Here is a 19,264-nt window from a genome sequence, read left to right as displayed (position 1 = left end):
GTGAATCATGCAGTCAACATTCCTGATCTCATTTGGTTCTAGACTTTTTTTTTCATTTGGTCATTCATTTGCACTTTGAATCCTGTTTTTTTTTCCTCTCAACATGGCTGGAACTCCACCTACAGACACACATACCAATAAATTCCATGATAAAGCCATATTTTCCACATGTTCTTCAGTGCTTTTAAGAATGCCACATCCAATTGTCATGTTCTTGATAGCAAATAAGTACAAGAGCTCTTTTCTGAGCTCAAGTTCACTGTTTACTTTTCATAAAAAGAGCTAGGCAGGCCATGTCCGAGATGTCTACACTTTCATTGAGTGCTGAAGCATATGTGATGAACTCTTTATAAAGATTGGCAAGATGACTCTGAATGTCACCTTCCATGTCCCATATGCAATACAAGACTGTCAGATTTGATAATGGCACTGTTCAAAATTGTTTGACCTGAAATGGGCATAAATGTTCAACTGCAAACTACCAAGCATTGTTTCATTACACTGTCATCTGTGAAAGGGTGCAAAGACTTTGCAGGGAGTAGTGCAGTTTTTTACCTCATCTGAATAGCAGACTCCCTCAAATTTTCTTTGTCTACTTCCCCCTCTTCAGGAAGGTCTCTTTTAAGTTTTTAAATCTCTTGTCCACAATTAGGTCCTTTATATTTTCAATTTCTCTATTGTTTGACATGGTAATACATGTAGGGCCTTTGTAAATTGAGATTCCTAAAACTATCCAATGACTTGTGACACACTAAATATTTTGAGAACCAATCTTTTTATGTAATAAGGCGAGTTTCCACTAACTGCAGAGTGATATGTGACAACACTGTTGGCTTTACACAAAGCTGATTCAACATTGCTGCTATTATGTGGCACCACTGTCAAAACTAACACTTTCCTATTTCAGCATTCCCACTATTCCTGTATAATTGCAACTATATCATGTACATGCATTTCTCACTCCTCATCATGCCACACCTTCTCTGCTTGCAAATGAGAGCATTAGCAGGTGTTAAGTGCTCACACTCAAAATCGGCAAGTCATTTAGTCCTGCCCTATAGTGTGGGTCAGACATTTCTCCACAGTATCCTTTCTTCTAGGACTGCTAGTCCATCATGGTATACAGGAGAGCTCCTGTGGAGTTTGGAAAGTGGGAGAGAGTAGAGCTGTGAGAGTGGCTCATGTCTGGATAGCTTCATTGGTAAGAGTATTGCCAGAACAAGGCAAGCTTAGAATATTGTACCATGCTCTCCAAGTGCCCATAAATACAATGAATAAAAGTGTAAATTTTCAGTATGCAGCATTTGGAATGACCAGCCATATATCAGGCCAAAAAATACCAACACCAAGTTTCTTAGAAAAGTCAGTTACTACAGTAAGCCTGCTCACAATGCACACCAAATTGCACAGCCTTTCAACAATTTATAAAAGAAAGATAAAAAATCAGAATGGACTCGTGAACATCAAAATGATATTCCTGATGTCGAATACCTGCCTGAATTGTAGATTAAGTGTAGGTGCCTTTGTGTCCAGCATGCACTGCACCTTGGCAACTGGTGCTTCGAATTTCGGAATACATGCTGTTCTTCGCACCAGAAGTCTCACGGTTTAAATCAGCCACAGCTATTCACATAGAAAACCCTGATGCCAATACAAGTGAATTAACCACAAATGAAAAGAGCTGGTGATAATCTATGTCATTTAGAAACAATGGAAAACCTGATCTACAGTCTGGGTCTCAGCCACAGTGCTACCTCACTGCACAAAAAAATTTTAAACAATAAGTATTACATATGTTAGGAATGGAAAGTATGACTTTCAATAGTGTGAGATGTACTTTCAATATCAAAAGCTTTAAAAAAACTGAAGGTTACTTACTGAAAAGTGGAGTATTGCACATCAGGAAATATTTGTGTGGGGAGGGAGAGAGAGAGAGAGAGAGAGAGAGAGAGAGAGAGAGAGAGAGAGAGAGAGAGAGAGAGAGAGAGAGAGAAAGGGGGGGGGGGGGGGGGGGGGGGGGGGAAGGAAGCTAATGGATCAGGAAACAGACTGGATCAGAAGATGTAATTATAACTGGAATGAAAATGAGGCAGAGTGGTCAAGACATGTACAGAGAGAAATGGATAACAGATTCTGAGACATTAGGAAATACTGAAATGATGACATAAAGGAAGTTGGGTGGATGACAGTAGAATGTATGCGAAAGCAACATGGCTACATATAACTGAAGACTATCATATATGAAGAAATCTGGAGGCAGTCTTTATTCAGCAGATGTTGTCAGACCAGATGATGTTTATGAGTGTGACACTATTTATGTCTAATGTTTTGCAAAGTCACTTTTTACATGTATCAATGCAACAGAATGATCACAGGACAGTCAGTATCAGATAGGACTGAGCCAGAGGTGTAATCACTAAATCAGAGAGAGAGCATCATACCAGTGTCGGTTAAGGTCTAATCGTTCCTGCAGCATTCTTAAAAGACCCCAGTCAGCAATCACAGTGTATTCCACAAGTACACGACACTTGTTCAGTGGAATGTTAAAAAATTGTTTTTTCCTCAGGTTTTTGAAGCAGACAGGATGGCTGGAAAAGTTAGACCTCTAAGATGAAAACTGAGTAACTCTGTGTTCAGATCGAAAATGGAATCATGTGAGTGAGACGACGCCAACATATTTTTGTTTCTCAAAAGTGGTGGAAAGTTTGTAGCGATCACCTGCTCATGGACAACAAAGTGCTGCATGTTTTCCAGTCTTTTTCATTGATTTAGTAGAAGGTACCTATCTCAGAGTGCACTAAACTGGCATTGATTTAACGACAGCTATTGTAGTCTTAGTAATAAATGGGTTCATGTGAGTTACCGTAAGCAAGTTCTAAATAACACTGCACAATGTAAGTGACTTCAATGTCATTATTGGACTAGGATAGAATTTATTGACATACTGATTTATGATCAATAAGTAGATAGTACCATTTTGTGGATCAGATGATGACGACATATTTAATTTTATTTATAACCTCTAGCTACATCATCATGTTACACAGTAAGTAATATTTTTTTTACATTTGTTGTATAATTCGCCAATGTTTAGAAATTATTGTTAAGTTCAGTCCATTTCAACATCATATTTAATATTCCAATGGTTAATGGGTTGTAAGATTTACAAAGGAGAAACCTGTCACTTTGTATAACTGATTGACAGAAAGCCATCATACATAAGATCATAAGAAAATGGCATTCCAAATTTCTTAATGGAATAACATCCTTACTAATTACCAATTCAGCATTAACCTTTTATAAGTGCAGCGATATATTTAGTAGTGGAATTCTACATCATCAACGTACCACCACATTATGGGCTTCATACAGGATATATGCTTTCAACACAGAGGTCACGGAATTCAACATTTGCAAGAATATACTTAAAGTGAAGTGAGTACTACCTATGGATAGGTTGAGATAATTTTTCATCAAGGTATGTTGCAAAGTTACATCATGCTTTTAGTTCCATGTTCTGCAGTCATGTTCACAATAAAAGTTATGACATGGAATATGTCATTGTTAAGGAGAAACTATTTTAATTTACATTTGAAAACACTTTGCTATCTATCACATCTTTTATTTCATGGGCAGATTATCGAAGAGTTTTGTAGCTGCATATTGCACTCTTTTCTGTGCAGACGTTAGATGCACCAGAGGGAAGTGTAGATCATTTTTGTTTCTAGTACTGTCTTGGCGAAAATTTCTATTACTCTCAAACTTCAATACATTGTTGAGAACAAATTTCATGGGTAAATAAATGTACTGAGATTACTGTTAATATTCCCAGCTGTTTAACACACTGACTGTCATGAGACCACCAATGGCCATAGCAGAACCTCATGTCTCATACTGTGCCCTGCCCAGATGGTGAAACACTCATCACTATGTGTGTGGCAGTAAATATGTTAAACCGATGCTTGCAAGATGTACGTTTGCAAACTCCACATCTAATTCTAATTACTTTCTTCTGTGCAATGAGTACTGTTTGCCTAAATGAGAAGTTTCCCCAGAATATTATCCTGTAGGATATCAGTGAAATTAAACGGTGCAAGATATGTTGATTTACCTATTTCTATGTTACCAGGGTTGGCAATTATTTATATTAATTGATAAATTGATAGCCATTTCAGTTGCCTGAATGATTAGTCCATGATCAGTTTTGGCTTTTATACTGAAGCTATTTTCAGATCTATTAGAAAATTACTTCAACATACAAGCTGTTTGTTGACCAAACTAAAGAACATAACTGGAGCAGTTATTCATTAATTCAGTGCACAGTTTCAGAGCAGCAGTGCTCCCCAAACACAATGAAATTAATAATTTTCCTTATGGCAAAAGCAGCTGAACCTACATGTTTTATCAGATCTACTTTTTTCCAATTTAAGTTTCCATCAATATGCTCCCTGTTTATTCTGTTTTTTGGTTGGTAGGTTACATTGTAGTAGTTGGCGTATTTTTAACTCTATTAGTATCTCTAACAATTTCTTCATGCAGTTTTAGGCTGATGTGAGCAGCACAGATTGGACATTCATGGTTGGAGTGACAATTCCCAAAACCTCTGCTCAGAGCATCACCAAGAATGCATTAGGATATGTACATAGTACCAATACCATACAATATGGATGAATCATGAAGTGAAGAACATTTAACTGTATGAAATGTATTATTTGTAACTTTTAATATGTATACAAAGAAACCACTGTGTGTATATAAATTAACTTTTCCAATATTTATACATATGATGCTTTTGTAGACATAAGGACTAATAAACGTACAACACAATACTATTATCCAAAGAGCCATCCTATACTTTTTACCAACAACAAATTACATTTACCTGGCTGCCTGCTTCCAACTGTATAAGAGGAATATAGCTCTGTGACTTTACAGTTTACTGTTTCAAGCTATTCCCATTTTTTAAGATCAGTTATGTCCTATGCTACAGATCTACTAATCAGTGGTCTCTCAAAATAACATTGTACCCTTGTAGACTTAACTGTTCTTTGAGCTTGATGAATTTTGACACCTCTCATAGAGAAACCAATCACCCAACTTTAAGGGTACGGAGCATCTGTGATTTGATTTAAAGCAGGGGAAGCATTTGAAGATTTTCTCCCACCACCATTGGTCATTAAAAAAAGAGTACAACATTGCAAATGATGTATGAAAATTCTACTGAAAACATTTCTCAAGTTACTTTCTCCATTTCTCTTGGATCCCACAATCAATTGCATCTCTATAACAGACTACAGATACTCTGATTAAGTTATTTATTCTGTCAAGGTGCTTCAATTAACCTGCAACCATTTCACGATTTTATTCACAATATATAGCATCTCATGAACAAGTAACATTGCTGTAAACATAGTAAGTGGGGAAGTAAAAATTTCCTGAAGTGTCTTGATGAAAAAGAACATCTTCAGCTCAGTACATGAAGAAAATATTTTACAATGGTTCCTATCAAGTGAGAACTTTTTTAAAGTCTATAACAGGTAGGGACATATTGCATGTAGCTTTTCTTCTTCTTCTTCTTCTTCTTCTTCTTCTTCTTCTTCCAGGGATATTGTGGTGAGTCAAAATAAGCACAGTAGGTTGATGGAAGCTGTCCCACCAACAAAGAGGTCTTACAGATGAAGCACTCAAAGTAGCTATATATGATGATATCATCTAAGGATGTAATACATGTAAAGTGGACTCATTACACTATTTTCAAAGAAGTCTTTATTAATCAAATATTTTTGGTACATTCACATTCTTCATGCAGAACCCTGATGTTTGTACTTAGGAAGAATAGAATAATGATTTATTGGCATTGAAACTAAATATTCAGTACAGACAAAAATATATACGATTTGCTAGATCATCACAATTTTCATAAGCAACACACATTGTACCACACATAATCCAAGTTTCTTATCTCTTTCAAACATGGACAAAAGGACAGTATTTAAGAACCACATAATGAGCACAAATGTCTTAGCTCTTCATTACAAGCATTTTTTTTTTACTTTTAATTCACTAATTGATAATGGAATATCAAGATGGGGAAAATGGGGTGGGGATAAGATCTCTCAATTAACGTAAATAGCTCCCCCTCTTTGTTTGTCTGTCTCCCACCCCCTCCATCCGTTTGCATTTTGCAGTACAAGTCCAGGTACAAAATGTACAATATATGAAGAAATATTTAGACATTAATCAAATATATCAACATCATTAAGGTCACAGATTTAGGTTTCACATAATCCAAATGCCTTACACAGTGTATCTGTGCGTTTTCCCTTACTTGTGCACCCTGCTAACTGAGTGCTCTCACTCATTTCCATCATAATGTTGTCACATTGTATTAGTAATAATTATGACTTTTGTGATTTGCTCAAATGGAAATCATTTATATGGCCATTTCTAAAATATAAAATCTACTTTTACAAACACAGATATTTAGTTAATTGAACTGATCTTACATAAAACAAATTACCACCATGTGAAAAGTCATCCACAAAAAATTCTGTGCTCATTAAATGATTCAAATATACAATGACTTTTACAATGAAAACATTTGCTAATGCGCAGCCAGTGGACTAGATATTAAAGATGACTGTTGAGATATCATAGATTACACTGGGCTTCAAGAGATCAATGGCTCATGTGCTCTCTAGCAGCTTTTTCCTTTATTAGAAAATAAAAGCTCTCATACATAATTGAAATAGGAAACACTTGTATCCAGTTTGCACTATATTCTAACATACACAAATCACACTCAGTGTACACTGTAATCAATTTACAAATATACTTATGGGCACTTTCAAGAGAGACTTTAGGAAGAAACAAATCACTGACTCATTCAAGACGAAAATTTGTTTCTGAAACTAGAGATCCTAATGATCTGACTCATTTTCAGAGTGCACAGGTAACATTATTTTCTGAACATTTATCCATGTTTTCAGTATCAGATGCAACTTTAAAAGTTACAAAACTAACTTTTTCAGAGACATAAATATGAAATATATCTTTTTTTTAATTTTAAAAAGTATATGTGTGAACAAGCCAAACCAAAGTAATGCAGTACTCTCTAACTCATACAAATCACAGACATGTCTTCTGGCTTCCAAATGAACATAATCTTATGCTATCTGCTCCTGAGGTATCACATGGAGACTGGTGGCTCAAGTAGCTGTGGGATTTTAATGAAGAGTGGGAGGATCCAAGCTTAAAATCTGCAATACACTGATATTTTATCAGTCTATTGACGAAGTACTGACATTTATAAAATCTTTATGTATATAATGAGTTTCTAGTTAGTTACACAATGGTTTGGCTTCAAAATGAGATTTTGTATTTCCTCATATTGGCTGTGAAAATAGGTAAACAGACTGGAGAAATGAGGAGGAAACCACATTAATCAGGGTATTCTAACTAAAGTGTTACAACTTCTGTAGTGTTCAAGTTAGCCTTCAGACTGAGATATGATCTTTTCCTGAGGATTAAGGCACAAAATGTTGGTGATTGATACTAAATTTCTGCTTACTTTAACAGTTAAGCATACACGATGACAATATCCATGTCTCCTGTAGGTGTGTGCACAAGAAACCATAGGAAGCATTCATTAATTCAACAACAACAACTACTACTACCACAACAGTGAAATAATTAAATTGGGAGTACAGTTTTGATAGAGCTATGAGTGAATGATCAGTTGTCTATTTTTGTTATGACAAATTAAATGACATATTTTTGGCAGAATATAACCTACCATATTTTTAAACTCCATATAAGATGGCATTTAAGAACATTATTAATATACCCATTAATAACAGATAGCAAGTGTTCTGACAAGAATTTATGAAATTTGACTTGCAGCTGTATTTGCTGTGTATGTTTTGTGATCCATGATAGCTGCAACCTATGCAGCACACCCACCCAATCTCTCTTTTATATGTGAAAAATGAATGTATACATACTTGGCAGTAGGGGAACAGAGTGGGGGTGGGGCAAGGAGTCAACGAACTAAGGTCACAATATATAACTTGAGCCTGCAGACAATGCATACCTCTTAATACTTCCACAAACAGTGACAACTGACAGTGGAAGAGATACAGAGCACAGCAATCCTTCCCAATGGAAAATAAATTTTTGAACTAAGTATATTCTTTCTTCACAATGATATGATGGAAGGCAACAACCCACTATATATAAAAACATACATTAAGCAACAAATAGACACAAAGGAAGGCAATGTATGTTCATTTTAGATACAGCAATTTTGTTTTTCACTAGAAACCACAAATATGCGCACCCCCCCCCCCCCCCCCCTTCCTGCTCTCTTCAAACACTCTTTCCATTCCTCACCTTTCTCAAGGGGGGAGAGAGAGAGAGAGAGAGAGAGAGAGAGAGAGATATGGGGGGGGGGGGGGGAGGCAGGCAGGCAGGCAGCCCACACACACACACACACACACACACACACACACACACACACACACACACACACACACACACACATGTACCTGCTCTGCCAAACACAAATTTTTTTTAACCAAGTCATAGTTAGGAGAACATGGTTTGTGCTTGTTAATTGTTGTCAAAATCTGTTTTGTATAGGGTGTGGTTGTTTTTCATCATATCATTATTTATATTCAAAGGAAAAGTGTCTATCATCATGTTAATTAATATATTTGTTCCTGGAAGCACAAAGACATCATATTGCATTTTGCAACAGTCAAACTAAGATAAATATATGCTGGTTCGTTAATTATTTTCATTGTCAGTCACTGTATCCAAATTACATTACCACACATAAGTAATAAAATAATTTCAGTAGACTGGAAGTTTTTACAACACCAATGTCAGATGAGCTGAGCACCTAGTTAGTTATCTGTGTACCACCATGACCTCATTGACATGCAACTACACCATGGAAACCAATACACATACATTTGTATTTGGAGAATACCATGCAAATGTCAACAATAGCAATAAATTAATTTTTCCTTTTGACAAGTAAATTTAAGCAGATTATCATTTTAGGATGAAATATTTACAACTGCCTGGTTTGTGGTCAGAAATTTTCTTGCCATAATATATTTCAAATTATTCTCGGCCATTATGCCGCACTGAATTATCAGTTTGGCACAAATTTTTGGTGACGTACCTGCTGCCATCTGCAGGTGGTTGCTGATGAATGACTGACTGCTCCACTGGGGGTCCTGTAATATAAAAGGTCACCACTCTCTCCTCACTCCCTCTGCTGACTAAGTTCATGAATCATCAGCAATCACCTGAAGATGGCAGCCAGTCTGCCAAAAGAATGTGTAGAAGTAACAATTCAATCAGGCAAAAAACACAAGAATTTAAAATCTTGGTCATTTACATGGCATATTTTGTCCCCGTTAAAAATGAGCCAAGATAACTAGCCAGCTTTACTCTTACATAAATTAAAGACAAATAATTTAAAATCACAATGCATACTTCAGCAATCTTACACAAGTAAAAGTCAGTCTGTACCCTCATATCACTTTTAAGCTAAATGATACATGAAGAGTCCTTAAAGTAAATAACATGCCAATCCTATGAAGCATTCTTCTCAATTTCTGGACTCACTGCAGCACACAAGTCACAGACAACAAAAGCTAAAAACGCACACCACGTCACATTCAGCTTGTTTTCTGTGCACATCCAAATCCAACAATAAGACACATATTGTCACTAGTTATATTTTTCACTACTGTTATAGGAAATTTAGATCAGTTATGTTAACTGAGACCAATAACAATAACAACAACATCAACAACAACCAAAACTGGTAATAACCATTATCGTTAACTAGTATTTAGCGCATTCAAAATTCTATTAGATGCCCTGTACATCTAATTCTTTTTCAACTGTTCCATATACAAAATTACATTTATTATGACATTCATTCATCCTAGTCGAATATATCCTTACAGTTACTCCAACAACTCTACAACTGGTTCAAAAGGACATTCTTCCTTATATCTTTATGAACATAAAAGAGATATTACTGATTTGCTACCTCCCAGAAAATTAAGACAAAAGAGAGTAAAGAGTATACAAAGAATAATAATAATTTAAATGATGAGAGAGGCACTGATTAAGGCCTCTTTCTTTAAGGAAACTGGAATTTCTCTCATACAGGAAAAGCTACATTATCAAATGTTCTGTGTCTGTCAAACTAAAGCATGAAGCATGAACCATTTCTCCACAAAATAACTTCAACAGTTTTCGAACCTTTCACACTTCAATTAGTTTTTAAATAAAAAATGGAATTTTGGTGTAAATACTCCTTCCCTCCCCAGAAAAGGAATTGACTGTAGATGTACACAACTGCTTGGCATAACAGAAGACAAATATTCCATACCTAGTGCAATGCACTGGAGCAATAAAGGGAAGACAATGGAAATAAGTTTGAGAATATGATGTTGGAAGATCAATATGTTTCAAAATTATACTGTTTGGTACGACACACTGTGAAATTTTCAATTAGCCCTTTACACATAGCAGAAAACTCACTTTTAGCAGAAAGGTTGTGTAGTTCCAATAACCTATCATCAAAGAAAGTTTTTTTGTTTTTGTTGTAAGTGTCCCTTCTCAGTCATAAAAATTGCATTATTTTACTGTAAAAATGCTTGGAATGCCACAAGATCACAACTGTCAGTATCAATAAACACATGAGGAACAGATACTAGTATAAAAGAGAGACTGCACAGAGAAGTAAATCAGGCACACACATTTAATTTTGCTTAAAGTAAGCAAGTAACATTTTTGCAAAACATTTTTTCAAGCATAAGGTTCATAATCTACAATGAAATGTATATTAAAAGCCATTATCACTTCATAGTCACAAAATGAGTCTTCTTACATATTGTTGGAGGTTAGCGGGATGTCAAACTGTAAAAGTTGCGAGATAAGTGAATCCAGTGTACGTAAGTAATTAAGTAAGTAAGTATGGAATAGTTTAAAGTCCTGTCAACATATAAGTCATCAGACACAGGGCATTTGGACAAGAATAGAAAAGGATACCAGATATGGCTTTATTGGAACAAATGATTTGAAACCAACACAAACTCAAAACCAGGGTAGATGAACAGAAATTTACACCAACTTCTCCCTAATATAAATCTAGTATCATGACCATTGCATCACCTTACTCAGACCAGGTAAGTGTGTGTGCTGCAGATGAACAATCACCATGACTAAGAAGTATCGGTGTGGCAGTACATATTTTGGCAATCAGACATGGCACCATAGTCAGCTGCATTGATGAACTGGGCTTCTGAGGGTGCGTGAATGACATACCCTCCCACCACAAGCCGTTCCCTGTAGTCTGCATCTGAGAGGGCACATCAGCACTCACAGAGAGCCTCGCGTAGGCACCTCCGGTAGCATCGATGTAGTTGCTCCATCCACACTATTCACCAAATCATTGTGTTTCCTGAGTGTCCCCTTAACTAGACCCAGTGATGGTTCACAAGCCTTGCTGAAATGATAGTTGAAGTCCCAATTGATAAGATTATCCCTGAGGTGAATTTTGATGGTTGCTCCAACGACACTGTCCCAGTATTTGGAAGTCTGCACTTACGTTAGCTAAGGGTCCTGCTCATGTTCTTGGCATCAATCATTGGTGGTGTGCACTGTTTGTCTAATGTATGCCCTGACACATTGGCACTTCATCTGATATACCCTGGACTACTGCAAAACAAGGTCATTTTTGATACTCTCCAACAATATGTGTTTTATTGGGCGGGAACAAGACAGTAAAACACAGGCATTATTGAGTGTCAAAAATGATCTTGGCCTACAGAAGGCCAGTGTATATCAGATTCTGTGCCAATATTGGAAAGACAACGTACTGGACAAACAACGCGCACCATCGAAGATCGATCTTTGATGGTGCCTAGTGTTTATCTGATATCTGTCTTGCAACATTGGCATGGAATCTAATATACTCCGGCCTTCTGCAGGTTGAGGTCAGCCTCAACACTCCATAGTAATACCCACATTTTATTGGGCGGGAACAAGACAATAAATAGTAGGCACTATTGAGGAGTGTCAAAGATGACTTCAGTCTGTGAAAGGTCAGGGTTTATTAGATTCCATGCCAATGTAGCAAGTCATGTATTGGACAAATAGTACACACCATCAAAGATTGATGCCATGAATACCATCCGCACACTTGACTAATGTACCCCAACAAGCTGGCGGTCACCGAGTACTGTTTGTAAGAGAATTGTGCAATGGAATATGTACATATCATAATTTTAGCACAGACTTCCAAATACTAGGGACAGTGTTGTTAAAGGAGCCATCAAAATCTGCACCACAGATAATCTTATCAGTTGGGACTGTGGATATAAAATCAGCTCGGATTGGGAACCAGCACAGGGTCTAATTAAGAAGAAACTCAGCAAACACAATGATCTGGGACCAGGGCGGATAGAGCAACTACATCAACCCTACCAAAGACGCTAACACTAGTGTCTGTGCGACTGCCAGAGCGCACCCGTGACACAGACCTTCCCTCTATCTATGAATTTGATGCCAAATTTCTAATTGGTCTCTTGTTTGCCCCACTGTTAGGTCCTAAATACTGAATATTTCACCTCTGAACAGTCTAAATTTACTATGCTGCTTTCTGGTAAAATGCAATTCTGTTATCATTGAGAATACACTTTTGCACCCTTAAAAATTATTTAGACATTTCTGCACCTTTGTTTTTTCTGTGTCTCATTTGAATTTAGAATCATCCAAAAGGAGAGCATAATTCTCAATGCAAGATTGTATGTATCCTCTCACATATGATGAGCAAAACTTCAACTAAAACAAAGACAACAGCTCAGTGTGATACATATCAGTTGGCTAGATTTGCTGCCAAAGCACTCATGAAAACTACATTTAAAATACCAGTTAAGTAGTGCAGAGCTCTATGGTTAGTTGATGCCATTGGTAGCTAACTGTGTTCAAGAGCAGACTGGAGCACATTCCCTCTTCTGTCTCCTTTAATTTATAACTCAGTATATTCAGTAACAGATGAAGCCAGTTTTCTCTCTGGTGTTGGCTATAACCTATACTTTCCTATAGACCAGAAAAATGTTCGGGAATGAACTAAAAAGTGCGATATAACAACAGCATCACGTTAACAAAAGACTCTGAAAAGCTGTTGTAAATCGTTCAGTAATATTATCCATGATGAAAAATGGGTCCACAAACAGTCATGAACTACATCTGAATCAAGACAGCTATGTGTGTAAAGGTGAAAGTAGGAATTAACGATAATTCTGACTGCCTCAACCTTAAAAGTCCTTTATAAAAAAATAACACAATGTTTACATATAAATATATGTTTCCACATAGTATCCTGCAACAGATACCATAAATCTGAAAAAGATAAGTGAAAAAATAATTATGAAACTAACATAAAAAGAACTGGCTCTAGTCAAGCTACTATGAATGACAAAACAAGTAGGAAAAAACATGTTGTGTATTTCATAAAACACAAGAAACATCCAATACCACTCAGTCACAGACACATGTGATTGTTTCTAAGATCCAGAAAACATTGGAATTTAAATTTCACTGCCTACCAGCAGCAAAGATCACTAGTAAAATATGTTACTAATAAACATCCAAGATTCTTGATTTAACTTGACATCCTAGCACAAAAAGTTGTAGTTAATTGTTTCCTTGCTTGTTTTACAGATATCTCTCTCTGACACAGAGTGTCATTTCAGAAATTGTGTAAATTTAGCAGCTTATTTCAAGACACATACTACAGTCTTTGAAAATTATGGCAATTGCACACAAAAGGCCATGCTGTGTAATTAGTACTGCAATGAGAGAAGATGAAAACAATGGCCTCCATTTCATTACTACTGTGCAAACAATTAAACAGGTCCTGGCTGAGAAATTAAACACACACTGTACATTAGCATGTTAGTCTTGTATCAGTCATTTGGACTGAAGAGACAGCTTATGTTGTGTTCAGTCACAACTACCAAAGAAGGTGAGAGCTTAGTTAAGTATTCTTCCTATCAATAGTAATAATAATTTAAACTATTCTTCCTTTGGTCAAAATACTTTGGTATTTCAGAAGTCATCCATAATTATACAACTTGAAATTAAGATCACTTGTAAAATGCAATTGCAAGACATGACGAAAAGTTTTATTTTAGATAAGGCACAAATAAGTCTGTTCCTGAATTAATTGTGTCAGCATTCTGAAGTGCTAATCTTTTTCTGATAATTTGTACCAACAAATCTCCCACATTATTCTGCTAGATCTGTGCTATCATTTATTCATACGATTAATATAATGGACAATAATGTTACTGCAACATCTGTTCCACTTTTTAATCTCTCATGGATATATTAAATAGGTGAACTTTAAAGAACATACAAGCTTCACAATACAAAAGATAGTGGACAATACTGCAACATGGCACTACCATAAATAAAGTAGGTAATGACAACAAACTGTTAACAAGTCACTCTCTCTTGGCTGGAAATAATTTGTTGAAAGTGCCAGATGTGGCCTGTAATTAACCATCAAACTATGGCGACTATGTCTGAAAGGCCTGTTAACAGTGCACTACCACACAAATTACAATCATCTTAACATTGCCTTGCAAATCCTTGCAGTACTTATTCAGTCTTTGATGAGCAGAACTTGAAAATCAGAGTTTTAGATAAACAATTTTAGTTGGTTCTTATTTTTACTTTTCTTCTCATTCTCCCTACCTTTTATCACTGTCGTCTCCCCTAAAAAAAAGTTTTCCTTTGAAGGTCCACTGATTTCTCATTTGCTCTGTCCTGAATCAAGACAACACACATTCAGTTGTAGTATGAAACACACATCTTGTTCAATGACGCATTCTCCCTGTCAGTGGATCCACATCAAATCGACATTAGGTCTCCGTAAAGTTCTTAAGCAAGCAGAACTACTCAATTCTACTACAAATCAGCTAGTTATTTTGTAATGGACTGCTTATCAGAAATATGCACATTACTATTACTATTTCATGATAATGTTCAGTGTACATATACAATGAAAATGTAATTGTTATGATGAAATATGATTCCACTTCACTAAAAGGGTCTAGTTTGGCACTTGTTAAGAGCCAAAATGAATACTAAAATATTGAAATGAACAGTGAATTTCCGATAAGAAAAGTTTCAAATAACTACCAAGGACAGATAAAATACTGGCACAAATACTGCATAAAATTCTGACTACATGAAAAAAAAAAATAATTTCATTATTTTTGAAGAACTGTACCCACTGGAAGGTAGCGCTGCAGCCTTCAATCAGTCAAATAGCATTCAGTAAGCAGAAATTCAATTACAATTTTTTATCTTACACAGCCATATACTGAACATGCTTTCTGAAACAATTGTAGGAAGCTGTTCCCTCTCTAGACAAAAAAAGGGAATCCTGCCATCAGGCTCTGAAGACCATGCAATAATCGACTGACTGCCATAACATTTATTTACCACGTGATCTCCACTGCTAAGTACATCATATGGTTGGCTTCCACTCCCTTGTCACCAAAACACTGATGACATAGCAAGACATTTGTATTACACCAAGAAACTATCAGAACATGATCTGAGCACAACCAACATATCATATTTTTGTTATTTACACTCAAAATAATGCAAAATAAATTTCAAGATACTCGAGTGCAAAAATGTTGACTTACAATAGGTAGTCACACCAATACATTTCTAGTCATTAAAGGGCGCGATAAAAACACTAGGCACATTTTAAAAAAAAGGTATGGTAAAATTATGTATGACAGACACATCACAATATCTATATCCACTTTTGGTTGACTATTAGTATGCAAAAAATATTAATCTTATGAACATTAATGAATTTGAGACTATAAAAGAGAGCAACATATGGCAATTTTTTGTCCTGTGGGGTATTTGCTACTTCACTGAAGATTAATACATACCGTCCCAAAAATAAAAATTAAGTTTCTAATTGAAAGTTGTCTACAATGAATCATGAAAGATCTTCAACATGCCTCTCTCCATTCCTAATCACAAATATCATGCAATAAATTTCTCAAATGCTGCCACCAGTAAAATTTCCATTCAACTTAAAATATATTTTCAAAAATTGAATTCATTCCAAGTGTCACATTCTTCTTCCTCCCTCCCTTGTTCCTCCTGCACCCTTTACAGTCAGGAAGTTCTGAAGCTTTATTCAGATCAGAGGAAATCTTATTTTAACCATGGATTTTTGGGGATTTGATACTTAACTTGTACTGAGTAACTGAACGATGGACTTATTTCAGTGAAGACTGAATAATAAAACTCAATTTCGTCTTATACATGAAGCTATTCTGTCATTGACCTGCAGCAGTTTAAGACAACAGCTGGAGTTTAGAAATATGTCACTTGTATTCTAGAAATTAGGTGATGGACACAAAGGTTATGGTACTGTCATTCAATGGTTGCTAGTTCAAGCTATACAGTGAATTTTAGTCATGTGTTAATTTGTCTATATCTTGTTTCATTCTAGACAAGATTATCATCACTCCACTACATTTCCTGAAACAACACAACTTTACACAAAGTTGTGCATTCATGAAAGTTTTTCCAGCTTTTGAAATGTGAATACTAGGATGGGAGCTGTACAGTCCAAAATACATTATAAACTTAAAGTGTGACCACACCTAAAACAAAAGCATACTTCCTGAAAATTACTGAGTAAAATAAATTAAAACAGTAGCTGGTAGCAGTATTTGTGATCTTTATTGCGTAGCTCATACATCGTACAGTACCCCAATAGGATACTTCAGTGTCATGAGATTACTAATAAATAGTCTTTTCAATATGGGGAATGATTCTGGCAGTGAAAATTATCGCTCACAGAGAAATGGAACACTCAATTCACTTTTTCCTTCATAAATTGTCTTCCATACTATTTTAAATAAGTTCAACATGAAAAATATATTTTTATATCTAAAATACTTTGTAATTAATATAAATTACTTGCTTAAAACTAAATTATTTGTGGGAATATGTACATGTTACTCACTCCAAATTTCAGTCAGAGACAAACTGATTCAGTCAAACATTCCTCTGAAAGAGCATTGACATGAAATTTAATGCATTTGGAAACAACTTTCAGTTTTTAATACAGAATGTATACTGTATTAGGACTGAATTCTATTGTTGAAACCCCATTTAACACATGCTGCATGGCTTCTGAAGGGACAAATTGCAGTGTTCTTTTAAAACTCCAGTAGAAGTTTCCTCATAACCACAAACTGGCTGTGAATAGATCCATTTCACTTTACATAAATAATAGTGTGTGCAAAATCCAGTTTCACACAACTGCAGTGTGCTAACAGTATTCAACGCCATGTTATCTATCTCTTAATGTTATATGAGATCCACCAATACAAGCAATAATATGTACACAGTGTGCAAATGGTGGTACACAGTACCAAATATATGTTTGCACTAGTAAAAGGGTAACATTAAATATGTGCAAACAATACGAAAACAGACAGTGGCTATACTGTAACAGACCTATCATATCGGACAGGTATCAACACCAGTGACAAGTAATCACAACTTGCCATTCAAGACAGCTATAGCATATGTCATAATACCCACAACCATACAGGATGCAGTTTCCATGCAAACATAGCACACCAGACACACAGGACGAGAGCTAATGCTATTCACCCAACAGCGCTTGCGCCTTAACAGTTAATCTCCGCAAGCGTCCACGGGAACTCACGCCGGCGCCGGTGTGCACCCACTGCTATTTGGCAAAAAGAGCCCGTGCTCTAGGAGTCAGCTTACGAACTCGTCCTCTGCTACTGACACTAACAGCAGGTGTGTGATCTGAGCTCTCTGCACCACTGTCTTCAGCATAATGTGCAGAAGACACAGCTCGCCGCCTCGGGCGTCGCACAGCTGGAGTTCGCAATGAGGGCCGCAAGTTCCGCACTCCGTCTGTACCTTCGCTGCTTCCTCCATCACTTTTAGCAGCATCGTTCAGATAACGCCGCTTGTGAGGTCGCGTCGATCTCCGGGGCTCGACGCGGTCATCACTGTCATCAGTTTCTTCTCGGTAGTGCTGGGAACGTCTGGACACTTTCCGTGCAGTCCTGATCGGTACACTAGCACTTTCACTGTCACTGTCACCACCTTGTCCACGATCACTCAACTGGTCCTGGTAGTGTACTCTCTGGCGCCCCCGGTTACGTGTACGTACTGATCTAACACTTGTTGTTGCAGCTACAACACGATAATCATCATCAGAATCTGTAGGATGCACTCTCTTCTTCCCTCTTGTCTGAATTCTTGTTTTAGTAATACGGAGACTTGCAAGTTTCCTAGATGACTGGCTACTAGTGCTGCTACTACTTCTGTTTATGTTGTTATTTTTCCTGTCATTTTTTGTTTTCTTCTTCTTACTACTAGCAGTACTTGTGCTAGCAGTGTTACTTTTATTAGTGCTGTCACTGCTGCTAGAGCTACTAGCAGTACTGTTGGTGCTGCCATTACTGCTACTGCTACTGCTGCTGTCATTTTTGCTGCTACTTCCACTGCTGCTGCTGCTGCTACTGCTGCTGCTGCTGCTACTGCTGCTGCCGCCGTCGCCACCACCGCCAGCACCAGCGCCACCACCTCCGCCTACGCCACCGCTACCACTACCGCTGCTACTATTGCTCTTGCTTCTGCTTCTGCTCTCACTATCTGATTCACTTCCAGTTTTAACATTCTGGAAATTTATTTTCAAACGTATTGCAGGATGAGATGAAGATTTACTGCGTATATGTCCATTTGTGACAGCCTCTCCACCTATAAGAAATCATCAGCTTCAAACTACCGCAACCATATCGCACTGTAATATTTAAGTAAAATGTCTATACACACAGCAACATAAAAAATAACAATTTTTTTATGTTGATACCAAAGTATCTGACCTGAGAAAGGCACTTCACTGCTAGTAATCAAATACTGAGGATTTTAGGAGCAAATGGTAACCAGTGGGGGAAGGAGAAGTTGTAGAACAAACATGTGTGAGGGCAGGAAGAAGAGAAAGAGTAAGAGAGGGAGAGGCCAGGCAGACCAGAAAGGGGGAGGCGGGTGCAGACAGGTACAGGGTGTGTGTGGGTAAGGGGGGTGGCGGTAGAAGATGAGTAGGGTTGGTGGAGTGCATGGAGGCAGTTGGGGGATT

General features: G+C 36.8%; 1 protein-coding gene across 2 annotated transcripts in view; it reads right to left on the bottom strand.

The window, feature by feature from the left end:
* Nucleotides 1–5,748: 5,748 nt before the first annotated feature.
* The window catches only part of LOC126297550 (PH-interacting protein), a 265,574-nt gene continuing 252,058 nt past the window's right edge, over nt 5,749–19,264 (bottom strand). For both annotated transcript variants that reach the window (XM_049988476.1, XM_049988477.1), the window contains one exon: nt 5,749–18,885. In XM_049988476.1, coding sequence (XP_049844433.1) covers nt 17,840–18,885 — 1,046 coding nt within the window. In that variant the 3' untranslated portion in view covers nt 5,749–17,839. The remainder of the gene's footprint in view (nt 18,886–19,264) is intronic.

This window comes from Schistocerca gregaria, chromosome X (assembly GCF_023897955.1).
Source record: "Schistocerca gregaria isolate iqSchGreg1 chromosome X, iqSchGreg1.2, whole genome shotgun sequence".
Lineage (NCBI taxonomy): Eukaryota > Metazoa > Arthropoda > Insecta > Orthoptera > Acrididae > Schistocerca > Schistocerca gregaria.
Note: the sequence above shows the minus strand (reverse complement) of the source record. Positions and strands in the feature narration are given on the sequence as shown.